This window comes from Agelaius phoeniceus, chromosome 18 (assembly GCF_051311805.1).
Source record: "Agelaius phoeniceus isolate bAgePho1 chromosome 18, bAgePho1.hap1, whole genome shotgun sequence".
In the NCBI taxonomy this organism is placed as follows: domain Eukaryota; kingdom Metazoa; phylum Chordata; class Aves; order Passeriformes; family Icteridae; genus Agelaius; species Agelaius phoeniceus.
The window spans coordinates 2886572-2910406 of NC_135282.1; the positions used below are offsets into that span (position 1 = coordinate 2886572).

The 23835-nt window shown below is 49.6% G+C and overlaps 2 protein-coding genes across 11 annotated transcripts in view; one reads left to right on the forward strand and one right to left on the reverse strand.

Annotated features, from left to right (window-relative positions):
* The first annotated feature begins 76 nt into the window (after positions 1–76).
* RNF34 (ring finger protein 34) lies at positions 77–12455 on the forward strand. 2 transcript variants are annotated; one of them, XM_077187830.1, is made up of 6 exons: positions 77–152; positions 6889–7107; positions 8390–8773; positions 9102–9155; positions 9382–9583; positions 10649–12455. In XM_077187830.1, exons 1-6 carry the CDS (start codon positions 141–143, stop codon positions 10834–10836), a joined length of 1059 nt encoding a protein of 352 aa, XP_077043945.1. In that variant the 5' UTR covers positions 77–140; the 3' UTR covers positions 10837–12455. The 2 variants fall into 2 exon arrangements, with proteins under 2 accessions (XP_077043945.1, XP_054501592.2); XM_054645617.2 differs by lacking the exon at positions 77–152 and adding an exon at positions 3588–3700.
* A 156-nt stretch (positions 12456–12611) lies between these two features.
* The window catches only part of KDM2B (lysine demethylase 2B), a 103726-nt gene continuing 92502 nt past the window's right edge, over positions 12612–23835 (reverse strand). For 7 of the 9 annotated variants that reach the window (XM_077187821.1, XM_077187822.1, XM_077187826.1 and 4 more), the window contains 7 exons: positions 20504–20591; positions 19633–19901; positions 17184–17860; positions 15625–15788; positions 15050–15211; positions 14157–14375; positions 12612–13869 (listed from right to left, as the gene is read on the reverse strand). In XM_077187821.1, coding sequence (XP_077043936.1) covers positions 13688–13869; positions 14157–14375; positions 15050–15211; positions 15625–15788; positions 17184–17860; positions 19633–19901; positions 20504–20591 — 1761 coding nt within the window. In that variant the 3' untranslated portion in view covers positions 12612–13687. The remainder of the gene's footprint in view (positions 13870–14156; positions 14376–15049; positions 15212–15624; positions 15789–17183; positions 17861–19632; positions 19902–20503; positions 20592–23835) is intronic. The other 2 variants (XM_054645618.2, XM_077187828.1) reach the window with 1 other exon arrangement.

The following is a 23835-nucleotide window of genomic DNA, read 5'->3' on the forward strand; positions in this document are numbered from 1 at the left end:
CTTTTATACAGTAAAATTTAGATGAACCCACCTATCCAATACATTGTCTCTGACACAAGCATTTCCATGTTACAGAGAACACCACAGAGTGAATTCACTCCCCTCTGGATTTCCTGCAAGTTAATTGTGATGCCATAACGATGTTTCCACATGTAAGTTTTTATTTTCTCAATAACTTGTTAAAGTACTTCATTAAGGCATCATATTCCCAAAGAAAATACTCCAATTATTATAATAGTTCTCATTTTTGTAAGTGAGAGCAAAACAAAACTCAATATTATTATACATCTGCATGTCCCTGGGGGTTTCCATTGCGCTGCTCCTGATTCATGCCTGGGGGTGGTGAGAGGAGTAGGAGGAGGCAAATCAAGCGGGGGTAATTTTCTAGGATACATTTGCATTTAAGAAACTTAACATTGTAGCTTGCTGCTGCTTCTGGCATAATTAATGATCGTTTCCTCGCCCTCAATGAACTCATTGAGCTGTGTCTGAGCACAGATCCCAGGCAGTGACAGCAGCTATTATGTTTTAAAGGTCGATTTGCTGACATTTCCTGAAAATAAAGCCCATGGCCTGGGCGGAAACACGGAGCTGGTGGCGTGGCAGGGCAGGGAGGGGAGGGGATGAGATAAAGGCCGGGCTGTGCAAGGGCTGGGAGGGAAGAGGAAATGACAAACATCTGGTTCTGATGTTTCTGTGCAATGCTCTGGAGCCAGAGTGTGAGCTCTGCTGACAATCCTTCAGTGTGTGGTGCAGAGAGAACTGTTAGAATGCACTTTTAAAGGATATTTAAATCAGCTCTCATGCCTGAAGCCCAGCAGTGAGAGCTGCCTATGATTGTATTAAATCCAAGATTAGGTAACCCAGCTGAGAAAGTCATCTTTTATCTCACCTGAAACAGGCTGTGCCCAGCAGCGAGGCCAGAGGGGGCAGCAGGATGATCTGAGGGATGGAGCATCCTGTGGGGAAAGGCTGAGAGAAATGGGGTTGTGCAGCCTGGAAAAGAGAAGTTTTGGGTGACCTCACTGTGGCCTTCCAGAGGGCAGGGTTGGATGGGATTTTGGGAAGAAATTCCCCCTGTGAGGGAGGTCAGGCCTTGGCACAGGGTGCCCAGAGCAGCTGTGGCTGCCCCTGGACCCCTGGAAGTGTCCAAGGCCAGAGCTTGGAGTAATCTGGGATAGGAGAAGGTGTCCCTGCCAATGGCAGGAGATTGGAAATAACTGATCTTTAGGTCCCTTCCAACCCAAACCATTCCAATTCTGTGATTCCCTGATCCTTCCCACAGCCATTAATATCCAACCTGGAGTCCCCAGATAAAGCCCAGCGATTAAATTTGTCCTTTTTAAACTTTACAATTAAATTTTGCAGATTGTTAAATTAAAACCAAATGAATATTCCTGGGAAGAATCCCTTCCCTCCCTCTGGCTCTGCTGCTGTGTAAAAACCTTGGGGGATTACAGAGCTCGTTGTCACTTGTTATTTGGTGGCAGTAGGAAATGGGACATCTCTCAGTAATAGATTTAAATCTTTTAATGCTGCTTTGGCACAGTCCTAGAGGCTCAGTGAGGGCAAGGCTTTTATTAATAGAACCTCTTGAAATGCTCCTTTTCACCCACGGAGGAGCTGGCACAGTTCAGAGCCTCCTTCCAAAGCCTCAGCGTGGTTTCAGTCTGGGCACGCTGCTGCAGGAAAAGTCATCTCCAGTCACATGTTGGGGACATGATTCATCCAGATCTGCCCAAATGAAGGCAGGAGTGGCAAGTGCAGCTGCCAGCACTGTCACCAGATCTCAGCTCTGTCAGGCCCACGTTACTCCCTAAAACATCTGTGTTTGGGAGGATTTCTTGTTAGCAAATCCTTAACAGAGAAAAAGGGAAAATGTTGGGTTTTGCTTGGTTTGGGACAGCTTTTACCCCATTGCAGCGACTGCATGGGGAGTTCTCATCTTTTAATGTGATATTATTAACAAAAATCTGTGTATAACTTGGTACTTCAAGGGTGACACTGAGCTGACAGAGTTTAGATGACACAGAATGTATTAAAAACCAAGCTTACTGATATTTTTAAGGTGTCTTAAAGCAGTCCCTTGCATGAGAAATGTGAGGAATGTGCCATTGCAAGCTCCAATGTTGTATTCACAAGGCTTTTCTATTTTTTCTGTCACTTTGACTAAAATGGCAAGCTATAATTGGGGGGAAAATGACATTTTTTATTAAGTCATGTGTACAAGTTCAGAGCATATCTAAAGCTTGTCAAGGAGCATAAGCATTTCTGAAAAAAGGTGACCTGATTTTGAATTAAAATATGGTGTCAGGGCAAATCCAGAAGTTGGGCTGTGTGCACTATCTGCTCTTACTCCTGAAGCTGCCAGGACTGTGCATTCACATGGCAATTACAGACCAGTTTTTGTTATTTTTTACCCACTTCTTGTATCTCATTTGCTCCAAAAATAGATCCTTCCTGCAGAAATTAGCAGATTGCATCCAACCCTTTGTAGGGGTAAATTTGATTTGTGCTCTGTGTTTATTTTCAGCCACTTTTGTCTGTTCCTCTTTTTGGCAAAGCCCTGCCTGGTTCTTGGCCCTTTGTGCTCTTACATAAAGCTCTCCTGAAACCTTGGTCAGGTTTGGGCTGCTGGGTTTTCTTTGATGTGAAAAGCTTTCAGTCCTTGCAATCTGGGATTATTATTTTATATATATATATTCTACTCACAGCCTAGAGAAAATAATAATGGCATCTAGGAGCTCACTAGAAGTGGATTTTAAAATAATAAATATTTTCTCAAGTTTAATGGTTCTCACCAAAGGGTTTAGTAGAATCAAACTGAAAGAGGGTGGATTTGGGTTTGGTGTTAGTGGGAAATTCTTTACTCATAGGTGGCACAGGGTACCCAGCGAAGCTGTGGCTGCCCCTGGATCCCTGGCAGTGCCCAAGGGCAGGACAGGGCTTGGAACAGCCTGGGACAGTGGGAACGTGTCCCTGCCATGGCAGGGGTGGCACTGGAGGGCTCCACAGAGGGACAATCCAGGGCCTCCCTGGGCAGCTCCAGTGCTCTGCCACCCTCCATGGAAAGCAGCTCTTCCTCGCGCTGAGGTGAAACTTCTTGTGTTCTCATTGATGGCCATTCCTCTTCATCCTGTCCCTGGGCACCACCAGAGAGAGCCTGGCACCCCTGGGAGGAGTTGGCATGGATGGATGAGATCCCCCCTCAGTCTCCTGTGCTGGACACAGCTCCCACAGCCTCTCCTCACAGGAGAGAAGCTCCAGAGCCCTCACTGGGGCCGTGCCTTCCACCGGGCTCTGTCCAGGAGCCCTCCTGTCCTGAGAACTGCACACAGCGCTCCAGGTGTGCCAGGGCAGAGTGGAGGGGCAGCAGCACCTCCGAGCCACCATCGGTGCCACCCTCGGTGCCCCATCGCCACCACCCTCAGTGTCCCACCAGTGCTACCCTCAGTGCCCCCGCGTGTCCCGGCCCCACTCGGGGCATTTCCGCGCCCCCTCGGCCCCGCCGTGTCCTCTGCTCCCATTGGTCGCTCCCGCTCGCCGTCGGGGCGCAGCAGCCAATAGGCGCTCGGCGCGGCGGCGCGGCAGCCAATGGCGTGCGGCGCGGCGGCAGGGCCCGCCCTCCGAGCGGCGGCCCGGCGGGGTCGGCGCGGGGCGGGGGCGGCGCGGCGCTGGAGCGGCGGGAGCGGCCATGAAGGTGAGGGGGGGGCCCGTGAAGGTGAGGGGTGCGGCCGGCCGGGACAGCGCCTCTGCCTCTGCCAGCAAGGGAGGAAGGAGGAGGGGGCGAAGCGGGAAGGGTGACGGCGCCGGGAGCCCGGCGGGATGTCCGGGCCGGGCCGCCCCTCCCGGCTCGCCTCAGGCCGCGGCCGCCGTCCCGGCCCGCTCTGAGGGGAGCCCGGGCGGGAGGGGCCGAGCCGAGGGGCCCGCGCTGAGTCAGCGGCCGGGCAGGGCCGGGCCCGGGCCCGTCAGGGGCACAGCGGCGGCTCCCGGAGCCCCGGTCCCTCCCCGGAGGCGCCGCGTCGCGCCCGGGGCTGTTGGGCCGTCCCGGAAAAGCTTTGCTTGTTCCAAAGGTGGGTGTAAAGAGGAAGTTTCAGTTAAAATGATTACAAATAAATCCCTCCCATCGCTCTCGTGTCGTTCTGCGGCTTGGGTAGCACACCCAGGTTACACAGGTGTGTTAGGAGCAGCAGGTGAAATCCTTGTCAGGTAGCTAAACACCCTTAAAGCTGAAAACACAGCAGAGAAGTTGGAACGCAGCATTTTGCTCCTATGAGATGCACATAAGGTATGGAGAGGGACGATACCGATGGCAGCCTGTCCAAGGAAGTGGAGACTGAAGAAGGTTTTGGTGCAGAAATTGGGAATGTTTTGATTAATTCTCAAGGGAGGGATTTTTTGTTTTAGCGTGTTTAATTTGTGTGTTGTGTTGGTGCTTTTCAGCACGGTGCCATTTCTTCTACAGAGCAATATGGAGAGTCTAGACACCGTAATTCAATTATCAGTTAATGACCTGAGGGCACAGAAGGAATCCACAGGTGACGTGGGCTAAGGAGAAAATTAATGCCTATGTAGCCCTGCCTTTCACCTTAACTGGGTGGTTGGCAGCGAGATAAAGAGATTTTCTGTTTGATACCAACAACTTCAGTGTGTCCAAAATGAGTAACAAAAGTTCCTAAAAATACATATATGTTTGGTGTTGACAGTGATGTCTGAACAGTTGTTATGGGCTCTGGAATAAAATAAATCCAAGAAGCAGGTGTTCAACTCAGGCCAGGGCTGTGGTATCAGATGTCTCGTGTCCTTTTGGTCATTGTGTGTCCTGCTGCTGCTGCTGTGATCCCCTGAGCTGTGTAAAAAGGGAAGTTGAATTTTAACAGATGCTTTTGGTTCGTTATTTTATTTTTCTGTTATTTATATGTGGTTGCTTTGAAATGTTTTAGATACATAATTAGCTCCTCCGTTTTGAAGAAATGGTGATGAATGAGAGGAATGGTTGTGTTACAGCTGTCCCTTAAGATGAGAGGAGATATTTTTCAGAAGTTCCAAGTTTTAAGCTCAGAGCTCTGCCGGACTGTCATTGGTTTTCAGGAAGTATTTCTGGAAGGTTAATTCCTCTTGTTTAATAAACCAGGATAATTATGTTTTGTCCAGGGAAAATTAATATTAATGCATTTCCACAGTGCTTCTAATGGAGAAGTACAAAACAAGCTTTGGTTTGAGTCTGGAATGGGAGCTCCAGGCTGGGGTGACTGTGTGAGCTCCCTGGAGCCCAGGGAGGGCTGCAGGGAGCTGAGGGAGCTCTCCTGGGGTGCCCAGGGCACCGAGGGCTCCTGCTTCACCAGGGTGAGTTCTGCTCTTGAAATACCCATAATGGTGAGTGCATTTAGCAGATGAGAGCATTTAATTAGAATGTATATTTGCTGTTGTAACTGAAGCTCCTGTTCTTACCTTTTGTGCTCTGTGGTTTGGAAGGAGACGTTCTGGCCCATCCCCGTTATTCTGGCATTAGGTTCCCACAAATGTAAGAGGATTGTGTTCAGTTCAGGGCAAGTGTGCAGCTTCATCTAGAAATTGGTGCAGGAATCTAGAAATATCATCTAGAAATTACACCAGGAATTAAAGCACCACGTTACAGAGCTGAAGTGTGTGTGTTCTGGTTGGTTGGGGTTTTACAGCAAGATTTAAAAGTCTCAAAGGCAATTATTTGAAAAAGAGAACAACTGTTAAAAAAAAAAAAGTATGAAAAAATAGTTGTATGTAAAGGAAGTTGTACCCCTCAGTTTCCTTTCAGGGAGAAGCTGATGTGATTCTGTTTGCCCCTTGTGTTTTTTCTAGCAGGTCTCAGGGAGCCACCTGACAGTGATTAAACTTGTGACCTGCCCAACTTGGAGTCCAAATTCCACCTTTTAGTAGAATATGAGCTTTTCATAGGGAATCAAGTGCCTAAGGCTTCCAGGGATAAAAAGCAGCACTTTGTTTATGTGTTCAGAATTTCCACTGCTTTAAGATGATGTGACTCAAAACTGAAATACAATCAGTAGAAATAAGTTTATTTAGATTTATTTTAACTTTTGTTAGACATTTTGTAAGGCAGTAAAGCAAGGAGGTTCAGGGAGATCTTGAAAAATGTTTCCTTGTCAGTGAAACCAGACTGTAATTATCTTCTGCTGAAGGTTGGTTTTCAAGTTTGAGAGCCAGGAATGTTATTTTAGAGAGAGTTTTGTTGTGAGTCATGCAGAGCTGGGTGAGCTCTGGAGCAGATCCTGCAGGGACAGTTGTGCATTAATCATGAGAAGTTTTCTGCTGTTTCTGCCTGTCCCTGTTTGGGGTTTGCCCCTCACCTGCAATGGGCTGTCAGCCTCTCCTTCCTTGCTCTGCTCTTGCATCACTGCTGCCTCTGGCTGTGGGGATTCTCCAGCAGAGGGGTGGGGAGTGGGAGCCCCCTGTCCTGCCAGGGCAAACCTTTCCCACTGGGAGCTCCCTGTCCTGCCAGGACAAACCCTTCCCACTGGGAGCTCCCTGTCCTGCCAGGGCAAACCTTTCCCCCTGGGAGCTCCCTGTCCTTGCAGGGCAAACCTTTCCCACTGGGAGCTCCCTGTCCTTGCAGGGCAAACCTTTCCCACTGGGAGCTCCCTGTCCTGCCAGGGCAAACCTTTCCCACTGGGAGCTCCCTGTCCTGCCAGGACAAACCCTTCCCACTCTGGATTGCAGCTGGTCTGGAGCTGCTCTGGCCCGGCCCGAGTGTGCTGGGATCCCTGGCTCTGGGATTGGCACTCTGTGCTCTGGGATGGTGACAGATGGAGTGAAGCAGCTCCTCACAGCAGCTCCCATCTGATGGGGGCTTCCAGATCCTGATCTTGTGTGTCTGCTCTGTGATGTTTTCAGGCGGGAGCTACGTCCATGTGGGCTTCCTGCTGCGGCTTGCTGAATGAAGTCATGGGCACGGGAGCAGTGCGTGGCCAGCAGGCTGGCTTTGGGGGAGGCGCTGGTCCCTTCAGGTTCACACCCAGCACGGGCTTCTCAGCTTACCCAGCTCCTGCTGCAGCCAGCACCAACATCGTCTGCAAGGCCTGTGGACTTTCCTTCTCGGTTTTCAGGAAAAAAGTGAGTATATTTCCTGTTGCACTGGATTTTTACACCTCTGAGCTCCTCTGTGGAAATAGTGGGAGATGAGTGTTTTTCTCAGAAACCTGAGGCAGATACAGGCCTCAGGGAGGGAGGAAGTGCCTTATTCTGAGGTCACAAGAAATTATTGTCAACCAGGATTAGGAGTCAGTAAGTCTGATGTTCATTAGTCAGCAACACGTTGGATCTGGGCTGGCCTGGAAATTGATGGGCTCTGATTTGTAAGATAAATGTGTTAGCTTGAGAATCTTGAACAGTAAAGCAAATCTGGTTTTGAAGATGGCTCCAAACAGTGGTTGAGTACTGGAGTGAACAAACTGGGCGATGGAAAAGTTAAAAAATCACAATACAGTATTAGAGTTTTTTTCTGGAAGTTCTCATGCAGTTCTGGTTGTTTCCTGGCCAGCTTTAGTTCTGCTCAAGGCTCTTGTGCTCCAGCAGCCTCTTCCTTCTTTGGGATGCAGGTTGGTGGGTTAATGCAGATAAATAAAACTGAGATTATTTTATTATTTCTGTGTATCACAACTGTCCAGGATTGTTATTTTGCCTCCTCAGTGACCTAATCCTCTGCAGCTCTTTCAGATGAGGCCTCTTCCCTCAGTTTGTGTGTTGTTTTCCCCTTACGTGTCCTGTTCACATGGCAAGGCTTCTGAAGCCAGTATTAATTTATAATCCTGAAAACCTTGAGGAGTTTGGGTTTGTTCACAGCAGCTGGAAGCTGACAGCCTTGTCTATTCCAGCTTTTGTGTATTGTGAGTCCTTTGAACAAAGCTCTCTTCAGAAGTGACATCTGGGCTTTGGGAGTATTTCCCTCCCATGTGATTCATCACGGGTTGAGCGACTTTGACTTTTTGCAATCAGTTGAGGAAGCAGGAGGTTCTCTAAAGTTTGGGGTTTTACTGTTGATTTACTCACATGAAAGGAACAGTGACAGTATATTCAGAAGTATTTTAACAGACCATAAAATTGGTTTTAGTTTTGTTTGTTGTCTAAACTACAACTTGAGTACTTTATTAGTTTATTCATAATATTTTTCACTGAAACCTCAAATCAGCTTCAGTAGTGCCAGAAGAGTGAGGGCTCCCTTGGAACACTTGCAAAACTGACAGGGCAGTTGTCTGTATTTAAACCTTAAAAATTGTCTGTCACAACTGCCAGTGGAAGAGCTAATAGGGAATTCTGTAGCCTGGAGAAGCAGAGAGCAGGGCCTGGATTTGTTCCCTGTGACCCAGAGCTGAATGGTTCCCTCCTTTCCCCTCAGCACGTGTGTTGTGACTGCAAAAAGGATTTTTGCTCAGTTTGTTCAGTCCTCCAAGAGAATCTCAGGAGATGTTCCACCTGTCACTTGCTGCAAGAAACGGCCTTCCAGCGCCCCCAGCTCATGAGACTGAAAGTGAAGGACCTGCGGCAGTACCTGATCCTCAGGAACATCCCCACGGACACCTGCAGGGAGAAGGAGGACCTGGTGGAGCTGGTGCTGTGCCACCACGGCCTGGGGACAGAGCGGGACATGGACGCTGGCAGCCTGCGCTCATCCCGGTCCCAGAGCTCGGCCTTCTTCACCCATCCCTTCTCCACCTCCGTGTCCAGCCCAGGAGAAGCTGCCAGCAGAAGGGGGAGCACAGGGAGTGGAACACCTCCACGGGTACAGTGCTTAACATGCTTTATGCAATAGCATTGCTTTATTTGATCTGTTTTCTTTAATAGTTATGTATCAATTTAAAATAAAACACCAATTGGTACAGTTTGGAGGGACAGGAAAAATGCCTTTTGTACCCTGCATCTGAAAGCTGGAGATAATTAGCAAAGGTTCCTAGTTCATGTCAGAAGTGACTTAAAGCTGGAATGATTGGTAGCAACAGGAACTTCAGAATGTCATTTCATTGTCACTTGAGATCACCTTGGAAGGAAGGAAAGTGTTTTATAAGGGAATAACATGGGTTTTATCCTGATGAGTTTCATTTTGTACACAGGGACAAACTGAAACATCTGTAAATAATGAAGAAGAAGAAAGTGCAGAAGAGCAGGTGAGATATCCAAAGAATGGATTTTTGGCATGTGACACCATAAAGTGTTTTATATCTCTGCCAACATTTGGCCTCTTGCTCTGGTTCTTCCAGAGTTTGCTGTGTGTAGCAATGAATGTCTGCACACACTGGCTTCAGAAAGAATTCAGCTTTAGCCAAGCTGCTGCAGCTTCAGGTGCTCAGAAGTAGCCAGGGCAGTTAAAACCACACAACTGATGTGTTTCAGACCCCGGGGCTGGGCAGGAAGAGAGCCAGGGCCTCCCTGTCCGACATCTCCAGTCTGGAGGACATCGAAGGGATGAGCGTGCGGCAGCTGAAGGAAATCCTCGCCTGCAACTTCGTCAACTACTCAGGATGCTGTGAAAAATGGGAACTTGTGGAAAAAGTGAGCAGACTGTACAGAGAGAGTGAGGAGAACCACAAGACACGTAGGTTTATACTTTATTTCTGCTTTCTTAGGACCACTGAGTTTCTGGTTTCCAGTTTCTGGTTTGGTTCTGCCAGTGGAAGAACTTGGTATCTGACCTCTGTCTGCTCTGCTGCAACACCTGGAAAATGTGTTTTAACAATGCAGGGTGCCCCTAGAGAGTAGCTGACCATGGCTGTAGTGATTAAACAAAGCTTTCCAGGATTGTGCTGGTTTTTTCAGACTTTCTTCCAAAGCTTGGAGAGCTCAGCTTTCACAGTAAAGGTAAAATTGCACAACTGAGAACTTGTTCCTCAGAGAACTGGAACTTGGCACCTCCCTGTGCTTTGCTGGGTTTCACAGGGCATCAGCCAGAGCTGCTCTGTAGCTGTGCAGATCAGGGCACTCAGGTCTGTTACTGCAGAATTAAAATCTACAGTGACAAAAGTCCAAGTCCTTTGCTCTCAGTCCACATTTTCATAAGGTGGTTCTGTGGCTGCTGTTCTGCCCTCTGCTCCACGCAACACTTGGAGTCTTTCACTTGTGTAATTTGTCCTCAGACCAATTCTTGCTTACACAACTTGGGAAAAAAACTGTAAACTTAAGGTTTACTTTTTTTGCCCTGATCTGTTGGAATGTTCAGTTATTGATGGGGATGGTGACTATATGCAATGAAACTTGACAGGTTTTATTCACTTCTGCCACCTTTATGGCCTACTTAAGGCTTCTACTTCTTAGTGTGCTTTATTATTATTGTGTTTAATCTTCTGAGGAAAGTGTTCTGCCAGGCAGTGAGCTCTGACACGGAAAACCAACATGCTCTGAATTTTAATCCAGCACGTTATTTTGCAGTCATTACATTCTGAATTGAGAACAGTTTCTTGAGTTTAAAGAACGAAGCCAAATATTGGATGTTCACTTGAGGGGCTTTCTAGTTCTTATTTCTTTGCTTCTTTGTGGAGGAAAATAGATTAATTCATACTGGGGGTTAAAAAAGTTCACGGGAGGGGACAGAGCATGGCTGGGCTGGACCTGCCCTGGCTGTGCAGGGCCCAGAGCCGTGACCTCCCTCTCTGTTGGTTTGCAGAAGGGGAGAGGATGCAGCTGAACGAGGACGACGACAGCCTGTGCCGGATCTGCATGGACGCCGTGATCGACTGCGTGCTGCTGGAGTGCGGCCACATGGTCACCTGCACCAAGTGCGGCAAGAGGATGAGCGAGTGCCCCATCTGCCGGCAGTACGTCGTGCGGGCCGTGCACGTCTTCAAATCCTAACCCAGCCTTGCCTCCAGTGCCCCGGGCAGGGCTCCTGTGGGCAGGGCTCCTGTGGGCTGGAGTGCTGCGCCCCGGGCACGTGGCAGCTTTGTTGTTTTTGGTTAAACTCGGCCTTTTCAACGTCCAGATGTAGAAGTTGGTGAAAGGTTTTTCAAGCAGCTCCTGCAGCGCAGGGCTGGGCAGGCCCAGGTGCTGCCCCACTGACCTTACAGCCCCACAGATTGTTGGAGTCAAACTGTTTACAGCAGTTCTTGCTCTCTTCTGAAGAATCTCACCTGTCCTTACGCATTCAGCACTCGGCAAGTGGTCAGCAAACACCTCTGCTTGAGCCTGTTAGCCTGTGGTGTTGTCTAGTGCATTAGAAGCAATGAATATATCAGTTGATTATTCAGCTTTTCCCTAATGATAGAATGTATCTGTTCTGACAGCCTGGCTGCCGCCGGGCTCCGACACAGCTTAGGAAGCACTGCCATGAACTGTTCCCGCACTGAAGCCCTTAAGCAATCACGCTTGATGCTGATTGCTCCCTCTGAATGTCTGTCATGACACGTGTGCTGTCTTGGCTGTTCTCTGTCAGTGTACAAAACACTCCAGCACTCTGCAGGGCTCAGGGGCCGCGCTGGGCTCTGCCTGGTGCGCTCCAAAAACCAGATACTGAGTGGTTTTTAGTTTAGGAATAAACTATTTTTTTAAGAAGGGGTACTCTAGTAAACCATGTTAGCGTGGTCCTTAATCCGCTCATGCCTGTTGTAACTCTTAACCTGTGCTGATTGTACTCCATGTGCCGACAGCCTGATGTTACTGTGAATCCTGCCCAGGGGCACCAGCTCCTTGCTGCTAACGTGGAATGTACAGCGTTACTGACCTTAACTGGGGAGGGGAGGCAGGAGCAGGGACATTTTGGTTTCAAATCTCCTGTTCACAGCCTTTCACCCAAAGCCAAGTCACCCAAACCAGCTTCCCAGTATTGCTGCCAGCCCTTGGCCCAGGGCCAGGCTGAGCTTTGTGCCATGAGCTGGGGTCCAGGTCCTCCTGGAGCAGGAATTGTAAGGGTTCCTGTAGACTATCTGTGAGCAGTGACCTGGGGAAGGGAGCAGCAAGGGGAGCTTGTGCTGGAGGCGAGAACAGGATCCCTGTGACCAAACATGGCCACGACTGGGATTGTAGAGCTCACCGTAAAAAAGAGGTGAGGAAGGACCATGTGTGTCCAGTTACTCTTTAAGCAGAGTTGGTTAAGAAATGTTCAGTTTCTCCTTTGACTTCCCATGTGGCAGCAAAGTTCCAGAGCCAAGGCTGTGCTGGCTGAGGGTGCAGGACCCGAGAACTGGACCTGTGCTACACTGGCACCTGCTCTTATTTTTGTGACTCCTTAAGCTGGCTTGGAAGAGAAGAAGCAGCTCCTCTTCACACAAAACACAGCTCCAAGCTCTACTGGGTATTTTTCAGAAGGGAGCAAACCTCTCAATGGCTTTATTTTTTAGAAGTAACTTTTTAAAGGTACTTAATTCCTGGAGTCTGTCCAGAGGGGAGGCTAATGAAGACAGACATGCCCTCGGTGTTATTTCCATGCTGCTCATTAGCCACTCGAACTCAATAAAGATGGGTGATGGGCTCTCTCAGCCTCTGTCTCTTCTCTTACTCAGCTCCAGTGTTAATGTCCTCAAGCTGTCAGTGCTCCTGGAGCCTGAGCTGGGCAGATCCCTGGCTGTAACAATGCCCTGGAAAAGCTCCCTGCAGCCCCCCCTGCCCCCAGAGAAACGCGCAGAGCCAGCGCCTGTTTTTGTACAATTGTTTATACAAATTCAACAAAGGTAAAACTGCATCAGGAAGGTCTACGAAAACAACACCGTACAACAATGGCACTTATGAATGCAGAATTTTACAATCAGGAAATAACCATGTTATAAACCTTAAATGAGAACTCAACTCACACTTCAAAGAAAGAGAGACTACGTTTGACCATTTATTCTACTGCTGGACTCACTGTATAAATTAATTTTATATTGAGTACAAGAGCTCATGCTACAGAGTGAAACCCTCCTATGTGCAAAAGCTGAAATTGGAATTTTTTTAAAATTTTGAGAAAAAGGTGATTTCTATACAGATAAAAGTGTTTTACTTCAACTATAATTTACACCTTATTTCCACAACATGCTTATGTCACTTCTGAAGTATACAAAGCAGGATATAAACTTCCATTAAAACATGCTTTAAGTTGAAAGTATGAACCTACTTTTCCTGACCTGGGCACGTTTGTAGATAGATACTGCCTACGAAGTATAGGTTAAGTTCTCGCCTACCATAAGTAAAGATAAAAATTGGCAATCAAAACCGAAACACTGGTAATGCATTCAAACATTGCATAAATAATTTTTAAACAATTTTTGTACAAAAATAGTTCTGCATAATGTAAGATGTAACAAAACAAAACGTGTTAAGAAGGCAGAAATGCAGTGCGTGGTCCACTTAAATGACACCAACTTTTTTTTTTTCTTGTTTTAAGAAATGAAAAGCAGAAATCAAATTTACACTACCAAGCACATGCTGTGGTACTTTAAATAACAGTATTTCTTGGAGCTCAGTCTTCTTCCAGGTGTGAACAATTATCATCAGTAACAGTCGCCTTATGAATTTGCATAAGAGCCAGTGCAGGTCATCCCAGGTGGACTGAATTAGTGGCACGAGTTGAAATTCTTAACATGGGTAGTTTCACGTTGTTCTCTCCTCAGCAAGAGTTGTAAAATCCAATCGCGGCATTTTCTGATATTCCAAGTTCCCAATTGAAAATAAAATCCCTACGTGTTCTTAGTCCCTTCCCCCCCTCGCCCCAGTATTTACACAAGTCCTTTAACTAACTCAGTTTTTGCAGAAGTTTTTCTTCCACCTGCCCGAACTGGACGCTCACGGACATCTCTGCTATGAACTGCTCACAGCCCTCCTTCGTCACCTGCTTGCAGTACCTCAGGTCGATCTGGCAGATGTTCCCACAACGTTTGAAGTAAGACAGGCACTGGTCAGTGACCTTATTGCAGTCTGGGGAGAGCAGAGGGCAGCAATTCAGCACTGATTTTTTTTCCTGCAGCACGAGGAATCCCCACCAGCTCCATCCCCATCCCCCAGCTGTTGTGTAACCCATGGGATCAAGCCAGGCAGCCCAGATGTGCAGAAAATCCTCCTGGCAGCTGCGGGGCCATTGCCAGCAGCAGCAGCACATGGTGGCAGCAGCTGCTGCCAGGAGTTACAGCAGGAGCAGGGCAGGGCTGGGTCACACCCCCCTCACCGCTCTGGGCCCTGGCAGCTCCCTCCCCCACATCCCTTACCTGATAAATTAATTTCTGTTAGCGAGTCCCGCGTGGTGGTTCCGACGGCGGTCAGCAGGTTAATAGACTGATCTGTCACGTGGTTACAGTAACTGAGATTGAGTTTGGAGAGCAGGGGCATGTGCCTGATGATCAGCCGCAGCGAAGCGTCCGTGATGTCCAGCCCGGCCAGGCGCAGCTCCACGATGTTCCGTAGCTTGCTCCGGTTGTCGATCTGACCTGCGGGGCAGAGGCAGCCGTCACTCCACGAGCCCCACCCCTGCTGCCAACACCTGCAGCCTCTATGAAATGCACCGTGACACACAACGCTGCTGCCCTGGGTCAATCTCAGACGCTTTTGCCTGTCTGGAGCTTTGGAGGGAACATCAGCAGGACCACTTGTCTATTTTTGGAACGGGCATGTGGGCAAAGCCACCTCCTGATTTCAAAACAAAAGGGATGAAAGTAACTGCAGGGGCCCAGCGGAATTACAAGTCGGGAATAAGCAGCGGGCTGTGCAGTGCATGCCAGAAAGCAGATCTGATTTGCTCAAAATTTCACCTGAGCTGAAATCTGGGCGAATGTGGCATGACCCACAGAACTGCTCCTTCCCTGAACTGGAAGAAAGTGTTTCCATACTCTCTAAAGTACACCCGTTGCAGCCTGAAGAGAAGAAAGTCAGACAGAAAACCAGCCCAGTGGCCCAGATGGTTCAGCAGCCACAGAGCATCCCTGGCACGCCGGGGCTGCAGCCAGGAGTGTTGCCAGTCACTGCCTCGAACTGCCCAGGGCAGCACGGCCCCAGCCCCGCCGGGCTCGGCTCTGGGGGCTCCTGCCCGTTTGCTCCGAGGGGGACAAAGCACAGAAGAGGCCCCGGGGCTGGGACGGGGCTCGCGGGTTCCTCCCGCCCTTACCTGGCCGGTTGTCCGTGGGCGGGGACAGGAGGTCTCTCATTTGTGCGTCTTTCAGTCCTTCTGCCCACTGCACGTCCAGGGTTCGCAGCAAGGGACAACTGGAGCTACAAAGTGCCGACACTGCAATCCATGAGCACCCTGATAACAGCAGGTCCCGCAGACCTGCAGACACAGAACAGGTTGGAGCACTGGGACCTTCCCAGGCACATCCCAGTGACCTCCACTGGCACCCCCAGTCCCCTCCTCCTGCCCAGCTCTCCACCTGTCCCATCACCTGGAACTCCACTCCTGCCCCCAGCCCCCTCAGCCCTTTCCACAGCAGCATTCATTACCTGCTGGGCAGGACCTGCCTCAAATTATTTTAACTGACCACGTCAAGTAGTCAGAAAAAGTATTTTTGGCTCATTTTAACCCACTGATGCTTCATTTTTACACATCTCCAGCCCTTCTAGTAGAGTCTACTCCTCTTCTAGTCCCCAGTCCCTGGAGACTTTCCCCAGAGGTTGCAGTTTAGATACAGACTGGTTTGTTAGACAAACTGGTTTGTGATTTGGTGATGCAAACACATAACTTACCTGGCAGTCTGTTGATAAGCCAACTCAGCTGCTTTTTAGATATATTTGTCCAGCTAAGATCAAGGGTTACAGGCTGTCTCCTAATAATGCCACTAAGCATAAGTGGAGTGATGGATTTACAATGGTTTAAATCTATTTTGGTCCATAATCTTTTGTCACAGCACCTACCCAAAAAGAAAAAAAGCCAACAGCACTTAATTTGGCACTTGTTTGGATTTTGGTAAGGCTTTAAGAGGTGTCATTAAACAGTAGGAAAAACTACAGCATTTAACTGAAAATTGCAAAAATAAGGCCAAGTATTCACAACCCCACGCAATGTTACATAAGTTTCAAGTTTCTCCATCAAATATATCCTGCAATAAAGCATGGAATTATTTCCACAGAATTATAAGTGTCAACAACTCTGGATCCCATTTTAAGTCATCCCAGCACTTACTAAAATCCGTTTCATAGCCTGAAGACAAGTCACCGCTTTTTCCTTATGTTTTGACTATGAAGTCTGATTTAAATAATATCCCCATTTCCTCTGTGTTTTCCTTCCTTAAAATGAGTAGATTTGGGAAAACAGATCCTCCCTCTCCTGTTGTGTGCTTGTGTTTTCCCTATCCATGTGGATTATGTATCTTTTTGCTCTTTATGGGTTTCTGAGGGCAACAACACCAAGTCCTGATGGGTGTGCAGGAGTCAGCATTTTCTTAAATTTTTTTTATTAGCAAACACTGTATTTAAGTAGAAAATACATTTGGCAGGTTTCAGTGACACCAAGCAGCCCACGGAGAAGACTCCACACACATCACCTCACACTGAATTATCAGCCTCTCTACTTTGTGTGTTCTGTTAGCAGGCTGTGCTGGAAAGGAGCCTGTTCCAGTCTGTCTGTCCTTATGCACAGCAGGAACGTGGGACAGGAGTCACCAGAGCCACAAGGCTTCTCTGAGGGGTCACTGAAACCTGAAAATCTGCACTAAAGCTGCTGCTGTGCAGCCTCAGCCGTGTCAGGGCCACACAGTGCCCGAGCACAAGGACACGCTGTGAGCAAACAGCACCAACAAAGGATTCCTGCAGAACGTGCTCTGCTGGCACAGGGACAGGGACAGGGAACAGGCTGGCTCTCCATGTACCCTCCCCAGGGAGACAATCAGCACAGCCCTTGTGAGGAGCACACGGTGGGATCCTCACTATCTCAGTGGGGATTTCATAACTGAACTGCATCAATGCTGGCAGTCAGGAAGTCCTGGGGCAGAATGACACCAAGACTGAGCCAGGCTGGCTGTTCCAGCAGCAGGAACACTGCAGTGTCTGACTCCAGCACAGGCTGCTCTGGAGCCTGGCAGGCTGACGCCGAGTCTGACACACACAGCCCCACCAGAAATGCTGGGAACTGCTGTTTCTGAGAAAGCAACACGAGACCACTGCCACTTCTGCTGGCCACCCCTTCTGCCTGGGCTCCCCAGAGCTCCAGGGACAGCCCACAGCCCTCCCCAGGAGGCACCGGTGCCTCCACCACCCGCTGTCCTTCCGTGCCCATCCCGCCACCCCTCGTGTCCCGCCCTCCTTACCATCTGTTCCAGGTCTTGCAAACTCTCATACAGATGCACAAGTCTCTATGACTGAGGTAGCTAAAGACAGCCATCCAGACTTCCCTCTGCATCACGTGGGCTGCCCCGTCATCCAGGGGCAGCGAGTCCGGAGGGGGGCTGATGGGAGGAGGCCGGATGACGTGCCGCTCCATCTGGATGCACTTGGGGGGCGACAGCGAGGGCGGGGGCCGGGCGATGCCCCGGGGGGTGCTGCGCAGGCTGGGCATGAGCTGGTGGTGCCTCAGCTCCCGGGGAGTCCCGTTCAACCCTTTGCTGAACCTATGGAGTCTCTCGCTGTTGTTCAACGCACGCTTGGGTTCCTCGTTCTCGCTCTCCGGCTCAGATTTGATGGGTTGGTGGTTCTCATTGGCAAGGCTGTTCTCGGTTTTTTGGATCTCCTGGTTAAGCTCTTTGCTGAGCTCCTTGCTCAGTTCCTTATTGGGAAGCCGCCTTTTCCTCCTCATCTTGAACTTCTTCTTGTCCCTGGGCTCGGCGCCCTCCGTGCTGGGCCCTGCTGTGGGCGAGCTGGAGCGGGACTGGTCGCTGTCCTTGGACCTGGGGGGTGCCTCTGGCAGCTCATCCTCGGGCTCCTGCTTGAGGCGCCGCAGGGGTTTGATCATGGCCGTTCGCTCATCCGGGGCCTTCCACGATCGCCGCTGGAAGGAGAGACCGGGGCTGACTGTGGGAGCTCCACAGAGCTTCCAGCAGCGCTTCCATGTGGATGCTCCACACAGGAGCCCTGCCCGGGGCCGGGCCCCTGCCAGCGCTGAGCCCCACCCAGCCCAGCCCCATCCCAGCACGGGCCAAAGGTATCGGGTTCAAGAGGCAGCAGGGATGAGGAGCTCAGCTATAGACTCCAGCAGTGACAAATGCCCTGATTCACTGTGCAGATTCCTGCTCACTCCAGGAGGATCATTTACACACAGAAGATCAGCAGCACACCATGCACAGCTTTGTCCCCAGCAGGCCACAAGAACCCAAGCTTGGGCCACATCCAATGGGCACCCACATCAAACACTGCCCAAGTGCCCTCAGGCCATGGTCAGAAGGGCCATTCCCAAAACCTCTGGGGTCACAGCTGGCATCCCAGCTGCCTCCTTTAGAGACTTCAGATTCTCCTTTACACCCAACCAAACACTGGCCATCCCCTCCAGAACAGGGAATGTGACAGCACCTTCCTCCTGCCCCAGTTCCTGCTCCCAGCAAACTGCTCTGCACTCTTCCCCCCTCATCCAGCTCCTCTGATTCACCAGGCTGTGTGAGAGACACAAACCGAGGCCCAGGAAGGCTTCAAGCCTACTCTGATCACCACAAGCAAGAGAGAAGTCAGCAGCTGTTAAAATGAAACAGCTCTAATAAGGAGATCTGGACTGGCAAGGAGAGGGAACTGCTGTGAGCACACTTGCTGTGTCAGAGGGCTCCTGCTTTCACTTTCCCAATAAACAAATTGGATCAAGGCAGTGGCTGTGTTCCCAAGTTTCAGGTCATGGTGCATGGTGGAGAAAGCTGATCACCCTGCCTTTAAATTAACATATTATAAAGGCAGAAATCCCAGTAAGTTAATGACAGGTTAGAATAAAACATTACTGCACCAGGCCAGTGCAGCTCCCAGCACCCCTGTGAATTTTGCACCCCTGTGAATCCCTGCTACTGTAAATTTTGCTCTCTCTCCACCAAAGCAGCCCAAATCCCTACATTTGCCATCCTGCAGCATCCCCACTGTCCAGCCTTGCAGGACTGACTGACTCCCACCCCTGGGAGCTTCACAGGCAACACCAGTCCAGCCACTGATTCTGATTTTACAGCCATCAGCCACTTTAGTAATGAGACACAGTAAACTGGAGCCCTCATTTCTGCCTCTGCAAACCAGCACTTCTGCAGATCCCAAGTACCACGTTTTGGAATCTACATCAAATTTCAGTGTCCCTGCCTGGCCTGAGAGTCCTGACTGTCATGTTCAGGGCCAAGTTGTCTCCACATCTGCTGGGAGCAGCTCCTGCTCTCTGCAGGCACCCCAAGGTGTCCTTTCCAGAGGCTTCCCAGGGTGGCACAGCCCCAAACCAGCCCCAAAACAGCTGCCAGGCGCCACCACGTGGAGAGACCTGAAAAGGCTTCCATGAAAAATTCATTTTCACCTTGTTCCTACTCCGAGCACCTTGTAAAGACTTTTCAGTTGAAGTGGGTTTTCCAGTATCTTGAATAAAACAACAGCCATAGCCCAGTGGTTTTGGCCTCTGAACATCAACCCAAGTGTCCCTGTTCAAGGCACTGTCCTGTCAGACCAGCAGCTTTTACCAGAACAGTAAAAACTCCCAGTTCCTGTGGGAACAGTCTGGGATCTGGGGATGAGCTCTAAGCCAGGAGAGCAGAGCAGCAGCCCCAGCCAGGCCAGGGCTGTGCAGAGCCCTCAGCAGGGGCTGTTCCTTACCCGCTTTCTCATCGTGGGTTCCTGGGACTTCTCGAATTTCCGTTTCCTCCACAGATGCACCTCGTCAGACTTTCTCCTCAGGATGGAGTCAACTGGAGCCTTCTTGGAATGTTCCTCTGATTTCCTCCTGGGGGTCTCCTCGCAGTCCCCTTTCCGTTTGGCAGCATCTGGCACTTCCTTGTTGTCTCTGTTAATTTTCTGCTCCTTCAGCAGCGAGCCCGGGAGATTTGACGCGTATTTAAATCCTGGTCCGCGCTTTTGCTTGTACGCCAGAGAGACAAAACACAAACCCAACTTTATACCTTATACATCTCCCAGCTCATCACACTGCCAGCACTCCAACACTGCTGGGCTGGCCACTTTTTAACTCAAAATTATTAGTAAGGAGTTAAAAGTTTTAATTTTCCTGAGGTTATTTTTCTAACTACGCACTTGCAAGTGTCTGTCTTGGTCTGCAAAGAAAAGTGTTTCACTAATTCCAACAGACACTCCAGGTTTTGCATAATTGCTTGTGAATTTTTAATTTCAGGAATTTTCACTGTCAAAATTAACATGTAGCAGTGCACAGAACTAACCTAAATATTGCCCAGGTGCTGGGTGAAGTGTTGGTACAAGTATACAGAAATTACTGAAGAACAGAAAGCTGTGAGCTTGTCTCCTTCAACTCACAGAATCGTCATGGAATGAACCACATAACCCTGGAATGGTTTGGGTTGGTAGGGACCCTAAAGATCACCTTATTCATTAAGAACAAAACCTGAATTAAGCACAAAATCAAAAGCTGGTATTGGGCTAAAGTCTATATATCAGCCAGAGGGAATGCTTAAGATTTTGTATCTCATTCCAGCACCACTTATTCCCATTAAACTCACTTTTCCAGTTTTCCCTGCGTGGTTGCACTTTGGACACTCCCAGCAGTTCGGCAGCTCATCGTTCACCACACCATCCGATTCCTTCACCTGGAGAGACACAACATTCACAGCTCTGCTGCACGAGCCTGCAGGAAGGTGATGGCCATTCCAAGGCACATTGTACAGCTCCTTGTTCTCTGGGAGGGACTGCAGCCCTCCCAGGGAGCACAGGCACCATCCTGCTGCTGCTGCTGCTGAGCAAGCCCTGGGCGCTGCACAGCCACCCCTCAATGATGTGGAGGGAGGGACGCTGGCCAAACACAAAGGGCTCAGCTCTGGGCCTTCCACAAGGTCAGTGACAATCCCAATCCACACCCTCTGCTCTTGGAACAACAACAGAGAACTCCCCAAGAGCCCAAGCAAACCCCCAAACCCAGGGCTGTGACTGCACCATCTCCAAATGCCCTCCACAGCTCGGGATTGCAGAGCCCAGCCCTGTGTCCCCCAGAGAGGCCCAGCCTGGTCCCTGCTCAGGCAGGGCTCTCCCATCCATGTTCTCCCTTACATTAACCCCATGGGCATTTTTAGCAGCACAGCACCCTGCACTGTAATCAAGTGTTCCTTAAATACTTTTCTTTCAGGATCAGGACTAGCAGTGCCAGGCTGCAGCCCTCCAGCCCATGGTGGCTGCCAAGGCAGCTCAGAGCAGGCTCGTTCATTCAGATGGACACACAGAGCATTTTGCTGTCTGAAACAAACTTATGTTCAGTGTTGTTACACTCCAGCCAAAGCACAATCCTGCCCTACACAGCTGGAATGCTCCTCTCGTCTGGATTTTCACACAGGAACCTGGAGAGCTTTCTCAACAAGGAACAGGCATTTCAGAAAGACTTTTCTGTGAATGAAAGGCAGAGCTAAGATACACCCTGCACACACACACACATACACACACAAACTCACTGATGGCACATTCCCACTTAAGGGTTTCATTACATACTCAGAAATAAATAATTTGAAAAAAAAAAAAAAGAAAAATATTGATTTATTACTGTTGTAGACAACAAAAACCTGCTGCTGTCCAGACTAACAGCTGAGCACTGGCAGCAACACTGTGGCTGCAGGAGACAGGAACAAGCACGGGCAGGGATCTGCAGATTTTTCACGTTTCTGAAACATTTCCTCCTCTCCTCCCAGCACAGGGAAAAGGAACTGGCTGTGCAGGAGCAAGCCCTTGGATTTAGGAACTGCTTCCTCCAGTCCCTGAGCCAGACAGCAGCCATTCTAGTTTCACCATCCAGTGAGAGTGATGACATGTCAGTCTCTCAGCAAGACTCCTGGAGTTAATAAATAAGTAAATGAAGTGGGCAGAATTTAAATACTGGTTTTATCACAACTGTGTGCCTTTGAACCTTCTTTCCCATGGTAGGTGTAAGATACTCCAGGAGTTGTTGTATACATCTCTGCCCCAGGGGAACAATTCCTGGCCCAAGCCCAAGTTGGGAACAAGTTATTTCCCGCACTGAATATAGAACAAGTGCTGCTGAAGGGAAGCATTACAGCTCTGTCCCTTCTGTGAAGTTTAAGGAACTGAACAGATGTGAGGAACTGTAAGCAAACTAATTAGACACACACAAACCTGCCACTGAATCTGTCCCAAGCCTTTCAGGCTGGGTGGGAGCCAGTTCTGAGTGTTTGCTGCAAACAGCAGGTGGGTGTCTGAGGCACAGCGTGAGGCATCACAGAAACCTACCTGCAGCACCAGGGCAGCAGCTCAGACCTGAGCACCACACCCCGTGCTGGGGACTCCTCCTGCAGGGATATGGAGACCCCAGGATGCTGATCTGGCATCCCTGAGGGAGAGCCATGAATTCAGGCAGTGCCCAGACTGAAACAGGCAGTGAGACACACCTGGGCTGAAGCTGTGCTGGAAAAGGCCCTGTATCCCTGCTGCTCTGACCAGGCACCCAAATATTCACTTCCATTGTTATCACCACATTCAGCTGAGATGGAAAAGAACAGGCTCCTAGTGGAGAAAGGAACCCCTTCTCCCTAAGGAAACAGCTTCAGATGCTGCACTCAGACATGCTAGCCAGCAATGCCAGCAATTTGAGATGAAGCAAGAAAAATTCCCCACTCTTGGTTCAACTCAAACACTGTGGAACAATGCAGGGCAGTGTTCATCCCAAAATCTCATGAGCTCCCTCTGGAAGCTGCGCTGTGCTTGCGAAACTCTCACCAAGATCATTTTCATAAGAAACCCGTTCAGCAAAACCAGCTTTTGTGTTGGTGTGGTATTTTCAAGGAAAGAAGGATGTCAGGAAGCTCCTGTGACACTTGTGAGGACATGGAACATCCTGCTGTCCCCAGCTCTGTGTGTGCTCTGGTACCCAGGGCCCCCACAGAAGCCCCTCAAGGCTCAGAGTGCCAGGGCACAGGTGCACCTGAGCCACCCTTAATTTAACTCCTCAGAGAGGTCCTCTGCTGTTTCATGGAGAAAAACCCCCAAAACATGAACAGCCTAATCAGGGAGCTGGAAGAAGATGGACTTCAAACCACAACCAACCTGCCCTGGAGAATAAATCACGCCCTGCATGCACCAAACTACTGCACAAGCTCTGGGAGATTCATCTTGGAGGGAACTCACTGCACATGGGAATAAACCAGGAGAGGACACCTGCACTGGTCCAGCTTGTTCCAGTCTCCCCCAGCAGTACATGTGCCAGACATTTAGCTGGAGATGACCAGCAGTTCCCATGGTGTTGTTTCCCCAGTGGGACAGGAAGGCAGCTGCCCTGGGGCTGGGGCTGCATCAAAGGCTCATATGGGCTCCATCCTCAGGGCTCAAGGGCTGCAGCAACATGTAAACATGGCTAGAGATTTCTGCCTTGCAGGAAATCATGGAGCCTGGGAATAAAGAGCAAGGAAGGATCTAAGGAAGAGGCTCCATTTTCCTTTTGCTGTTCTCCTGAGCAGTCTCCTCTCACCTTCCAAGATGAATCTGAAATTCTACCAGTGCTCTTTTGCCTCAGGAAATAAACAGCACCAGTTGCCAGTTACCCACCATTTCAGCTCAGCAGAGGCAATAAGAAATCAAAATAAAAGCACACAAGGCACACAGTAAATCTCCCAGTGCTTAATTGTCAGGAACAGCCAAAGCAGAGCTGTTCCTAGTTACCAAAAGCTCACTCAAACACCACGCACGTGTGAGACAGCAAACAGCCCTTGCCTGACTTCAGAGATCTGACCCACATCCTGTGCTAGTCCCAAATGTAGTATGGGGAGAGGAAGTCATACCTGAGCTGCCACTAGACAACAACTGCCCTCTGAACTCAGCCCTGAGGTGCCACTGACC